Raw genomic sequence first — 13,051 nt, forward strand, 5'->3', positions numbered from 1 at the left:
CTAATTGTACAACTGTATAGTGACAATAAAGACATTCTATTCTATTCTATTCTATTCTATTCTATGGCTGTATAAAAGATGGATGATTTGTCTCCTCCTATTGTACAAAAATGAAGAGAATGATGAGAATAAGAATATATATATATATAAAAAACAATCACATGGAAATATTGTAACTTTCACTTTGTCTTTTAACCTTTTCAATAAAATTGCTACATTTTTCACTGATAGTGTATACTATAACTTAGCCTTTGTACTTTCAGTGAGTTAATTTTAGACTTACTAGAAATCTATTAAAGTTTATTTAAATATGACCTTCTATGCAAACACCTGGAATGGTTTGATCTGCCTATTGGGTTTGAGCTGCCTATTGGGTAGATCAATCCATGTCCAAGTGTTGAAGTTGTCCTACTGCTGACTTGGAATGTTACTGGCCTAAACCCAAAAGATTAATAGCAGCAGGGGGGCATCCTGGACAGAGTCAGTGAAATGAATCTGTTTTTCAACCGGTTTAGTATTTGAATCCCTGTTTACCCTAAACACTAAATACAGCCTTAACACGCCCTCAGCCCATTATACAGTTCTCAACACGACTGTGACAGTTGGCCAGGTAAGAAGACAGCTGGAAAGGCTGGACCAAGCCAAGGCTCAGGAATGATCGCATCATTCCAAAGCTCCTAAATTTATGTGCTACCCAGCTGCCTGGCATCCTGCAGCAACTCTTCAACTTGAGTCTTTTACAGAAAAAGGTACCAGTGCTAGACATCATGTTTTGTGCCAGTACCAAAGAAAGCAATTCCTTCTTTATAAATCTTTATCACGATGTCACATGTCATGCAGGTGTTGGAGAGACTGGTTCTTGGCTGGCTTAGCTTACATGATCTTGAATCTCTTAAGTTTGCTTATCATCCTCTTGTGGGGGTGAATGATGCTGTTATTTACCTATTACAGAATACTCATTCTCACCTGAATAGTGAGAAGATGAGTGAGAAGAAGCTCAGAATGGATTTCACCACTTCTAATGTTTCCTGGATTGCTGTATATATATGTCAGATAGGCCTCAGTTGGTGCAGCTAGGGGCACCCTGTCTGACGTGGTGGTTAGTAATGCTGGCGCACCATAGAGGACAGTCGTATCTCCATTCCTGTTTACTGATGTGGATTGCAGATTTCCAATATAGGAGTAAAACACGCCACCTGCAGAAGTTCTTTGACACTGCACTGATTGGGTGTATAAAGGGTGGAGTGGAATTGGAATACAGGGTGAGGTGAGGAGCTTTGTGGAAAGGTCCAGCAGAAATGACCTCTTTCGGAATGTAAGCAAGAAAAAGAGATGGTTGACTTCCAGAGTAACAAAAAAAGAAAAGGAAAAAAAACTTCTACAACAAGCCCGTTAACATCATGGGTCATTGCAAACATAATGATAATGAATTTGTTGAGAGATCAACATCATTAAAAGGATATAAAAATAAATTAAAAGAATCAGAATAATTTAACTGCAGAAAAGAGATTTAGGATGTGAGAGCTAACTACATGGCAAACAGGAGACGAAGACACAAGGAGAGAGAACTTAAAAAGAAAGGATGAAGTAAAAACTTCCTCAGAACAAATGCCACTCTGAAACCCAAAGTAAAAACAAGGTCCAGTATCTATCCTTTACTATGTGTGGGGCCAGACACATATTGGGTAAAATGAAAAAAATCCATGATACTGATAAAGGTCCTGGTAAAGAGGTCAGAGTCATCGCATCAACTATAACTAATCTGGACAGCTTCATAGTGGAAGATTAGAGTGTCACTTGAACTCCTTGAAAAAGCAGATGATACAAATGCACAAAATGGGAAAATTATTCTTATTCCCTGCTTCAATCAACTGTATTTGAGACAATGAAAAATGTCAAACTTTCATAGAATGACATGAGGATCTGTTTTCAAACACAGCAGCAAAGCCTCCAACCGGACCGGATATATGAGGCTAACTAGCAATAAAAAAGCAATAACCACCTGAACAAAGTTTGATGGGGAAAAATTCAGTTAAACCTGTGTGAAAACACCCTAAATGGCAGTTTGTTATTTTGCAGCAGGGGAATCCCATATATTCCTAGTTTCACAAGTGTTGCTGACCACGAATAATGTGGTGTGATCATTCCTTGTTAGTTTAGTAAAATGCATAAATATATATAGTGTCAGCAACCACACTCCAGGTGCTATTGGTGATTCCTGAAATAATTTTTCTTCTTTCCTACTCTGCAGGAGCTGGCTAGTTGTGGATGGAGTGGGAAGGAGAAACACAGTTTAGCCCCCAATGTGGTTGCATTCACACGTCGGTTCAACCAGGTTTGTCCCATACGATTTCTAAAGCACATATTTGTTTTAGTCTTCTGGTCAGGTAGGGACATTCAAGGTTCAAATCTATTAATACTAAGGTGTCAGACTTGACGGCCCACTTTTATTTTAGCTTTACATTGAACGCAATATTTTTGAGCATTTTTAAGTTCAATATATGGAGTTAAAAAATGAAAATGAAACTAGGGAGTTTAAACTATAGTTCTTTCAACTATAAAGCTCATAGTGAACATTCTTGGCTTTGATGTTAATAAAAAACTTGATGCTGCTCAAAGGTCATTAGTTAACCCTTTAAAGCCAGTCGGAGCGGGCATGCTCCATTTTGATCTATTTTTAAATCCTTGTAGAACCGGAACCACGTAAGCTAGCGCAATAATTTTTTTTGCATATGAAACCGGAGGAGTTTCCTTCCACATATAGCTTTGCAAAAATTGCATAAAAAGCGCTTGCAGGAACAAAAACATAATATTCCAGAAACACGCTTTGCCGATCCGATCAGCTGTTTGTAACACTTCCTACATTGAAATAGACGTCAACGCGAACGATCGCATGTCCGCCATTACCTGCCTGAAACCGGAAGTGATGTCATTTTCGCAGAAAATGTAGTTTTTTACTTTTAGGCCTTAAAAGCCTATACTGGTGTTTTTAAAAGTCATGTTTGACTTTATGCTTTTCTGAATAGTTTCTGGGATGCTTAGAACTCACATTGCACAGCTTTAAATAGTTTATTTTGATGCACATGCTGTTTTCTTTGCAAATTTGCATTATAGGATTGTTTTTCGTTTTTCTGCAGTATATAAAAATTGGTGTATCTCAAAAATAAAACTATGAAGACACTCAAAATAAATTTCCTGTGGTTGTAAACTATTTTTTGCAACTTTTTTGTATTTAAAGTTTTGAGGGATAAACCTCTTAAATTTCTCTAATTAGAAATATATGTAAAAAACAAAACAAAAACGATTTTAAATTTTTCTGTAGTTTATTGCATTTTTTGCAATTTATGTGGTTACTATGGATTTAATGCAAAAATATTATTAAAATTTGGGCTATAACAGTTGTATTGATGTATAGCAACTTGAAATGCTCCCAAAAATGGCACTACAGCATGTAAAAATATAAAGTAAGCTCTGGCGGACTTAGTTCTATGGTAGGTCTTAAAGGGTTAAAACCAGGAAGATGCACTCTATCAATTATGACAAATTTCATCTTCATCATTGTTTTTGTATGAAAAGTACTGATGGATTCAATCTATGATGCATTACTGGTGAAGATAAATGCTGTTTTTTCTCTTATTTAAAACCTATAACTACATTTCACAGTCAAGTAAGCACTTTACCTTCTATATTCCCCATTTGCTAATCTTGGTAGATCTGGTGTAATTACTATTGAAATGGACTTTTCACAAGCTAGAGTCTTTCTTTCCCCTTGGAGCTCTTATTTTTTGTTTTTTAAAAGGTTTTTTTTAACGGTTCTTTAAAATCAAGATGTATTATATTTAAAAATGTCAGCCAGCTAACTTTCACTGCACTTTTTTTCAAACATTAGTGTAACTATTCTGGTTATAACTAGTTAAGTACGTTTGTTATATATATATATATGCATATTTTGGCTCTTAATTTTCAAATTCTTCCAAGGGAGTAGGCCTCAGAATTGTAGGAAGACAGGGCAAATAGGTCTTGAAAATGAAAAGTATGCCTATATTTAACAAAATTATTTTCTTAGTTTTTATTAGAGGCTCATCTAAAAAATATACACTCCAACATGAGAACTGACTAAAAATAAAATTATCTTCATTTTGATATTAGAAATTTCATGTTGTTTCATTGTATTTTACAGTACTACACTATACATCACTAGTTGTCTTCTGTCTTCAATTTGGAGTGTGTGTGTGTGTGTGTGTCGTGTGTGTGTGTGTGTGTGTGTGTGTGTGTGTGTGTGTGTGTGTGTGTGTGTGTGTGTGTGTTATGAGTTGTCAAAATCTGTGGAATTGTGAAAATCCTAAATAAACAGACTTGTCAATCCAAATCGTGTGTTTTGTGTGTATGTGTGTGTGAACATGTGCCTGTGTTTCAAATTATATTTGTGTGTTTTAGGTGAGCTTTTGGCTGGTGAGAGAAATCTTAACTGCCCAGACGCTGAAAATCCGAGCAGAGATACTGAGTCACTTTGTCAAGATAGCAAAGGTGAGTTCAGATGATGATGATGATGATGACGACAACCTTTTATTTAACATATACACAGCTGCATATACACATGTGCACACACATATGTATACACATTCACACAGATATGTGCTCAAACAACATACACTATATGTCAATGACATGTAATAACCTCTCAATCATTAAGTCTGAAATGGAGTTGAAAGAAGTTTATTCACACTTATTAATCCCTATCCCTGCTCAACACACTATTGATTTACCATATTCATCATTACCACCATTTCCCACTAGTACTTGTACAGACTTACCACACAGTGTTGGGGAGGAATATATATACTGGTGTTATGTATTTAAAGTACAAAATGAGTAACTGGATTCCATTACAGTTACCGTTTAAATAGGCGGTAATCAGAATACAGTTACTTTATTGAAATAAATAGAATACACGGCAGTCTTTTCCGATTTAGGCTAAAGGCTAAACGCACTTGGGCGCATGGCTGAGAGCGGCCAGCCTGAGTTCGAGTATGACCCGCTGCTCTTTTTTTTTTTAACTTTTTTTTTTTTTACTCAATTTCCATCTGGGATTAATACAGTTTCTCTCATTCTGACTGCTGGAAACCCAAACAAAACACACAATAAGAGGCTCTAATGTAAGTGTCCTGTTAATTTTGGTGGCGTCAGTTACACAATGGACCCAGAGCCAGCACAACAGAGCCAGCACTGCACGGGCAGGAATGCATTTCTTACTTGGAAATTCCAACACTGCTTCATAAGAAGAATGGGATGGGCAAAACTTCAGTATCTTTGATGTACTATTACTGTGTGATTTTTTTATTTATTTATTTTTTTAATTACTATTAATAAAGGATTCCTGACACTGCGCTAACATTGTTAGCTGAAGTCAGTTAATAGACTGCAGACTTTTAGACCATTTCTAAATACTCAAGTACGGGAGTCCGTATTCGCGTTTTCGATAGCCTGGACTTTGTAAGGTCACATGGGAGTCCAGACTTCCAGACAACGCAGCGCGATTCTGCAGTGGGTGCTGTTCTCTCACAGCAACATTCTTGTAAGATGCATGCGTGTGCCTTTTTCTCCCATCGTCTGACTCCAGCAAAGGAAAAACTATGATCGGGAGTTGCTGGCCATTAGAGGTGGGAATCACCATACATCCCACAATACGATATTATGACAATACTTAACGCACGATACGATATTATTGCAATTTTTTAAAATATTTTGCGATATTCAGATTCTGTACATAAAGGTAAACTTTATCAATATTCATTTTATCTAATATCAAAGTCTCACACTCAGTCTTTCTCTCATGTCAGTCAGTTTTATTGTTTGACAAACTGAACGGTTTGTATTACAGTCTAGTCCAACTTAACTGAATGCAACCATCTGGTACAATTATAGCTATTCTGAACTATGCAATTTATGAAAACTATGCAGCCCATTCAGCAACTGAAGAATTTGAAAGTAAATTAAAACAAAATATAATTTTACATTAAATAAAAAAGTTTTAAACTTAATTAAAATAAAACATGTCTTAAATTAAAATAAGTAAACTGTCATGTTTATTGCTGCCAAAAAAAAAGTTAAACACATTTGGACAGTGAAGGAATGTCAGGATTCTTGCTCAGAAAAAGGATCAACATGCTCTGAAGTCAGAGCATGTTCCAGTCCACAAAAACTTTTTTTGTAACAAAATATCGATTTCTGCTGTCCCTGTATCGATACATTATTAGCAAACAAAATATCACGATACTACACAGTATCGATTTTTTTCCCCCACCCCTACTGGCCATAAAACTGGCATTGGGGGAATGGAAGCATTGGCTTGTGGGCTCAGAGCATATATTTATTGTTTAGACAGATCACAAGAATATTGCCTATGTGTAAACTGCAAAAAGATTAAACTCCCATCAAGGCAGGTGGGTCAGCTCTCTACCCGCTTTAATATTTCTATAACCTACTGGCCCACTGTCAGACGCCTTGTCTAGACAATTTGCCACTTCCAACAGCTCACCTGAGGATGAGACGATTCTGTCCTCATGCTGGTTCCGTAACCTGGGAGATTAAGTCTGAGATCGTCAGTGCCCAGAAGAGGGAGCCATACCCCACTACAGGACCCCTAAATAGTCTCTATGTTCCCACAAGAGTTCAGTTTAAAAGTAATTCATTGGGCCCAGACTTCAAGATTCACCTGCCATCCTGGCCATCCTTGTCCAAGGATGTCTATGAATATGTTCCAACCCAGATGTGCTCAAAACAAAATTTCCACTTCCCTACCTGTAAGACTCCTGAAACCCCTACCCACACCTGGTCATCCGTGGTCTCACCTAACCCTAGATTCAGCATAGACTGGTTCTCCAAAGCTGTCCATTTTGCTGCTCTTCCTAAACTCCTATCAGCTCTGGAAATTGCAGAAAAACTCACCCACCACATTTTTAGACTTATCTGCATCAAATCAGAATCAGAATCAGAATACTTTATTAATCCCTGGGGGAAATTATTTTTTGTTACAGTGCTCCATTTTAAACCAACATTAAGACAAGACAGACAATACACTAACTAAGAATAGTACAATATATACATATATACACATACATACTTCACTCATAAATAAATAGTTGGAAAAGAAACATGTGTAGTTGTAGCAGCAAACAGTGTGTTAAGTGGATGCGTTGTACAGGGAGATGGCCACAGGCAGGAATGATTTCCTGTGTCGTTCAGTGGTGCTTTTCGGTAATCTCAGTCTCTCACTGAACGTGCTCCTGTGACTGACCAGCATGTCATGGAGTGGGTGGGAGGTGTTATCCAACATTGTCTTTATCTTGGACAGCATCCGCCTCTCCGACACCACCTTGAGGGAGTCCAGCTCCATCCCCACAACATTACTGGCCTTACGGATTAGTTTATTAAGTCTGTTGGCATCTGCGACCCTCAGCCTGCTCCCCCAGCATGCAACAGCATAGAGGATCGCACTGGCCACAACAGACTCATAGAAAATCCTAGCATTTTCTGGCAGATGTTGAAGGACCTCAGTCGCCTCAAAAAATAGAGACGACTCTGGCCCTTCCTGTAAAGTGCTGTGGTGTTTTTAGCCCAGTCCAGTTTATTGTCAATGTGTACTCCAAGGTATTTATAGTCCTCCACGATGTCAACACTGACCCCCTGGATTGAAACAGGGGTCAAGTGTTTCCTGGTCTTCCTGAAGTCCACGATCAGTTCCTTGGTCTTTGCCACGTTGAGCTGCAGATGATGATTATGACATCATTTCTGACTGGGGCCCCCAGTTCACATGGAAGTCCCATCTAAAAATGGGTAAAGTACGTCCACAACTCCATGACCTCTGCTGCTACAGGCCTATTACCCTTTCAAGCATTGCTCAGTTATCAGCTGCCTGTCTGCCCAGCCATCAAAGGTGAGACCTCCGTTCCCATCTGCAGATGCTGCTACCTTTGGAGAGCTACTTGCTCCACACTGCTAAGGACCGAGGAGGAAAACAACCTTTTGGCCATCGAACCTTGACTCCATCCTGCCAGGACAGCCAGATGGTTTGGCTATTGGCAAAAGGCATTCCTCTCCGTACGGAGTCAAAGAAATTGTCCAGATCGAGATAGACTTTATGATTAACCCTGTTGCTGCCCGGTTTAAATTGCCCTCCGCCCAGGCCCTCTCTACCCGTCTGGGTCATTGAGGTTGAGATGTGGAAGATATGCAAAGGGTATATTAAGGGGGTCAGGGCTACTTTCAAGGTCCCTCAGTTTGTGTGTGAGTCAGTATGCACATCTTATTTCCCAAAAAAATACAAATTTATTTGGGAGAGAAAAAGATTTATATAGCAGGGTGTCTCGGTGGTGCAGTGATTAGCATTGTCCCCTCATGTTTCTAGTGAAAGATGAGGGGACAATGCTATAGTTATGTGAGAGTGTGTAGTTGTCTGTTTGTCACTCAGAGATAGCTTGGAGGGACTTCAGTCCCTCAGACCTTTAAACATGTACAGTTTCTTTTTAAAGGACAAGGTGATATAACACAGTGGCTGTTAAATTTAAAATGAGCGCAAATGTTGCAAGAAGCAAATTTCTCAGTGTTCATATTTTAGTGAAGTTGTCTTTTTTGCTATTCTTAGTTGAATATAACCTTTAAATAATTTGTAATTTGTAAATAAGACTTTTTTTTTTTAATTTTATTTTTACTCCGCATCTTGGTACTTTATCCAAGTAATAATTGGAATTTGTTTTGTTGTGGTGTGGTATTTTTTTTTTCTTCATTAGTAATTAGTACCATAATTGGTAATCACTAATAATGCCTAATAAAGCCTAATAACCAGTTAAAATTAAAGGAAAACTAAGTTACTTTACGCATTCCTATCCTGTTCCTAACATGTCTTTTATAATCGCTCTTGTTTACAGAAACTGTTGGAGTTGAATAATCTCCATTCTCTGGTGTCCGTGGTTTCTGCTCTGCAGAGTGCGCCGATCTTCAGACTCAGCAAAACCTGGGCGGTAAGATTTCAGCTTTGTGCATGCCTTAAAGTCTTACTTCTGTAATTCATAGTTTTGACAAGTCATGAATATGTTGTTTTTTGTTTGTTTGTTCTTTAAATTAGATGCTACTGTGTGCCAGTGATGACATTTACCTGTCATGGGTATCTATTTATCGTAGGTCAATTGCCGTTCTCTTTTGAGCTTGTATTAAACTTAACTAACATATGGTATTACCAGTTAATGTATTTATACGACACTTTGACCCAGTGTTTTGACTTGTATTTTGTTATTTGTTGCCCGTCCATGAATCACTGCTTTATTGTGGTGGAGGGGTTTGTGTATCCTAGGGATCCCAGGGGCCATGTTGTTGGGGGGCTTTTGCCCCCTGATAGGGTCACCCATGGCAAATTGGTCCTGGGTGAGGGAACAGACCCAGAGCAAATCAACCCCTAAGAGTATACAATCAAGGGAACAGTTCACCATACCTGGGATAGGGTTAGCAGAGCTGCGCCCTGGAGCCAGGCCTGGGGAGAGTGCCCGAGGGTGAGCGTCTGGTGGCCGGGCCTTAGTCCATTGGGCCAGGCCAGGCACAACCCAAAAAAGGGACATGAGCCCTTCCTTCTGTAGGCCCACTGCCTGCAGGAGGTGCCGTAGGGGTCGTGTGCAATGTGTGTTTGGCGCTAGCCAGGAGGGGAGGCCCTGGTGGGCCTCAGCTACCAAGATTAGCAATTGGGATATGGAATGTCACCTCTCTGGTGGGAAAGGAGCCTGAGTTAGTGTGTGAGGTGGAAAGGTACCGGCTAAATATAGTCGGGCTCACCTCATCGCATGGCTTGGGCTCTGGAACTAGTCTCCTGGAGAGGGGCTGGACTCTGTCCCAGTCTGGAGTTGCCCTTGGTTGAGAGGCTGCGGGCTGGGGTGGGTATCCTAGTATCCCCTCAACTTGCTGCTTGTATGTTGGGCAGGATGCTGGACAGTTAGTCAAACCTTGGATACAGGAGGAACAATGTCGTTTTTGTCCTGGTCGTGGACCACTAGACTACCTCTTTACCCTCTTGAGGATACTTGAGGGTACATGGAAGTTTGCCCAACCAGTCTACATGTGTTTTGTGGACCTGGAGAAGGCATTCGACCGTGTCCCTTGGAGTGTCCTGTGGGAGGTGCTTCAGGAATATGGAGCATCTGGCCCAGTGCTACAGGCCATTCGATCCTTATACAACCGTTGCAAGAGCTTTGTCCCATAGCCAGCAATAAGTCAGACTCATTTATGGTGGGTGATGGACTCCGCCAGGGCTGCCCTTTAGATTGATTGGTGCTGCAGCTGCAGTGATGAGCTGAATGTAAAAGCGAAGTTCTCAATTTACCGGTTGATCTATTATTCCTACCTATGGTCATTAGCTGTGGGCAGTGAAAGAAAGAATGAGATTGCGGATACAAGCGAGGGAAATGAGCCTACTCCAAAGGGTGGCTAACCTCTCTGAGATAGGGTGAGAAGTACGGCCATCCGGGAGGAGCTCAGAGTAGAGCGGCTGCTCGTCCATATTAAAAGGAGCCAGTTGAGGTGTTTCAGGCATGTCCCACCGGGAGGAGGCCCTGGGGCAGACCCAGGACACGCTGGAGAGATTGTATCTCTCGGCTGACCTGGGAACGCTTTAGTGTCCCCCTGGACAAGCTGGAGATGGTGACCGGGGAAAGGGAGGACTGTCTGGGCTTCCCTGCTTAGGCTGCTGCCCCCGTGACCTGGCCCCAGATAAGCGAAAGAAGATGGATGGATGTTTCTCTTGATTATAGGTTGTAGTTCACTTTTAGGATCCCTGACTGTTTCTATAGTCTTGTGTCTTTGTCTGTCTGCTCCGTCTGTGCCCTGTCTGAGTAGTCTTGTCTCCCCAGTCAGTCATGTTTCCATGTTTAGCTCTTGTCCTTGTGTCAAGTTCACGTTGCATTCTAATAGTCCATTTTACTTAGGAAGGTTCCTAACTGAGAGATGTGACCTGAAAGTAGCTGTATGGCAGCCTTAATAAGAGCTGTTCCAGCTCTCCAAACACTAAGGAAAGGAGCTTCTGTGCTTCTTTTATTGCTTTCTTTAGCGTAGGATAGCATTAAATTGTGTTCCACAGACTTTGTAATTCACGTTTGCATAATTTGTTTAAATATTCTCCTCATGAAAATAAAACTTATAAATACATATGCCATAAGGTCAGCCAAAAAATACTCCTGTTCACAACTTTGTCATAGAATTGACACTGCTTCTTTTGTAAATTCAGCGGTTGTGCTGCTGCTAATGTTTGTAAATCTGGTCCTAAATGTTCCTTCTCCTCCTTTAAAATTCCTAGCTCTATAATGAAGTAATATTTTTCATAGGCTGTTCTCATTTAAATGACCTCCATACAACAACGGTGTTAGAACACTTTTGAGATGAATTAAGATTAAGATTTGAGCATTTTGTAGTCTGTCTTCTGCACATTGCAGTTTCAATACGGTGGTCATTTATTAAGGTGAGACAAGTGTAAGGTCATTCCAATTCCACATGGTTCTTCTCTTTTTCCGAATTCCTTGGTAATTCTTCTACCTGCCCTATTAATACATAGGGTTACAGTTAACCCTAATTCTAGCCCATGGCTCATGAGCCACAGGTTGCTGACCTCTGTCCTAAATCATGATAGTCTTTTGGAACAGTAGACAGATCTGATGACTGGGGACCTGGTTTAATGGGTGGAAGGGTTGATCGCATACAATTAGAGAGGCATAAATTACTCCAAGAAATTACTCAACCTGCTGACCAGTCAGTCACATGATTGTTTAACTTTAGCAGGGAATGTCTAACTATGTGTGACTCTTTTGCCAAAAGTATTTGCTTGTCTGCCTTCACACACATATGAACTTGAGTGACATCCCATTATTAATCCATGGGTTAATCTCATTATTAATCTGTGACCAATAGAAACGAAGCCTAGAGCTGCATTAAGTTAAACCACACAATGAAGGAAAACATTCCGTGTGTTTCTGAGTTCATTGAACTTTTTGACACAGGTTTACGTGCATATACAGGGACCTCCAGAGCCTTTAATTCATTCCTTTCAATGGCTCTGAAGATCTCGGGAGGAAATCAGTGTTGTTGAAACTACACTCTCTTCACTAGTCGGGATAGTTCCAAAGCTTTCTTCTTTATGAATGAGCAATACATGTTTATGATCTATCTATTTGATTGTGATAACAGACCAGGAAACTTGTCGAACCAGAGAACCTTTTTTAATTGTATAGTTTTTGGTGAGCCTATGCCTATGCCCATCTGTCCCTTTATTGCAGCCTCAGGTTCATTTTCTTAGCTTAGGGAGAAGAACTACATCTGAGCTCAGAGCTCTTCTGCATACCTTGATTAGAACAGCTGGACAATTGCCTTACAAAAGAATTAGACATTTTTCTCTTCACCAAAATTTTTTTTGTAATGTTGATATGGAGTATTACTGCCAAAAAATTGACTTTGTGCTTGGGAAAATGTTTGGGTCTCATTTTGACATTAAAAAAGCTAGATTTTGTCATATGTGTCTGGATCAGTCAGGATGACCAATAGAAACAACTGAGTTCATAATATCAATAAACCTGTTGGTTTTTTAGAAAGCACTCCAGTCTGTCAATGCTTCTGTTCCCACTTAAGTAAAAGGTTCTACATGAAAATAGAAAATTATGTATGTGTTATTGTTTCCTGTCTGTTGTAGCTGATCAGTCGGAAAGACAAGGCCACGTTTGAGAAGCTAAACTATCTGACATCCAAGGAAGAGAATTACACCCGCATGAGGGAATATATTCGCTCCCTGAAGATGGTGCCCTGTATTCCTTACCTTGGTGAGTCTACTATCTGTGTCTCAGCATTAGTTTAACACAATCTGCTTTAGATTCTTTTATTTTCTTTTAAGTAAGTTTTAGATTTCCAAGCCCGGCCTCCATTCCAGACTTATATGTATACTTTTTCTTTTTGTTCAAAACAGTTCAAATTCCGCTAGGCACATGGGAAGAATCAAAGAAAACATTATGTCAAAGAGCACATATTT

General features: G+C 39.8%; 1 protein-coding gene across 3 annotated transcripts in view; it reads left to right on the forward strand.

The window, feature by feature from the left end:
• LOC102301614 (ras-specific guanine nucleotide-releasing factor RalGPS1) overlaps nt 1-13,051 on the forward strand; it is a 91,915-nt gene that overhangs the window by 32,396 nt on the left and 46,468 nt on the right. For all 3 annotated transcript variants that reach the window (XM_005947899.3, XM_005947898.3, XM_042214310.1), the window contains 4 exons: nt 2,252-2,335; nt 4,438-4,527; nt 8,928-9,020; nt 12,719-12,845. In XM_005947899.3, the coding sequence (XP_005947961.1) occupies nt 2,252-2,335; nt 4,438-4,527; nt 8,928-9,020; nt 12,719-12,845 (394 nt within the window). The remainder of the gene's footprint in view (nt 1-2,251; nt 2,336-4,437; nt 4,528-8,927; nt 9,021-12,718; nt 12,846-13,051) is intronic.

The sequence above is a fragment of the Haplochromis burtoni genome, unplaced genomic scaffold, assembly GCF_018398535.1.
Source record: "Haplochromis burtoni strain Fernald_Lab_line unplaced genomic scaffold, NCSU_Asbu1 Contig_548, whole genome shotgun sequence".
Lineage (NCBI taxonomy): Eukaryota > Metazoa > Chordata > Actinopteri > Cichliformes > Cichlidae > Haplochromis > Haplochromis burtoni.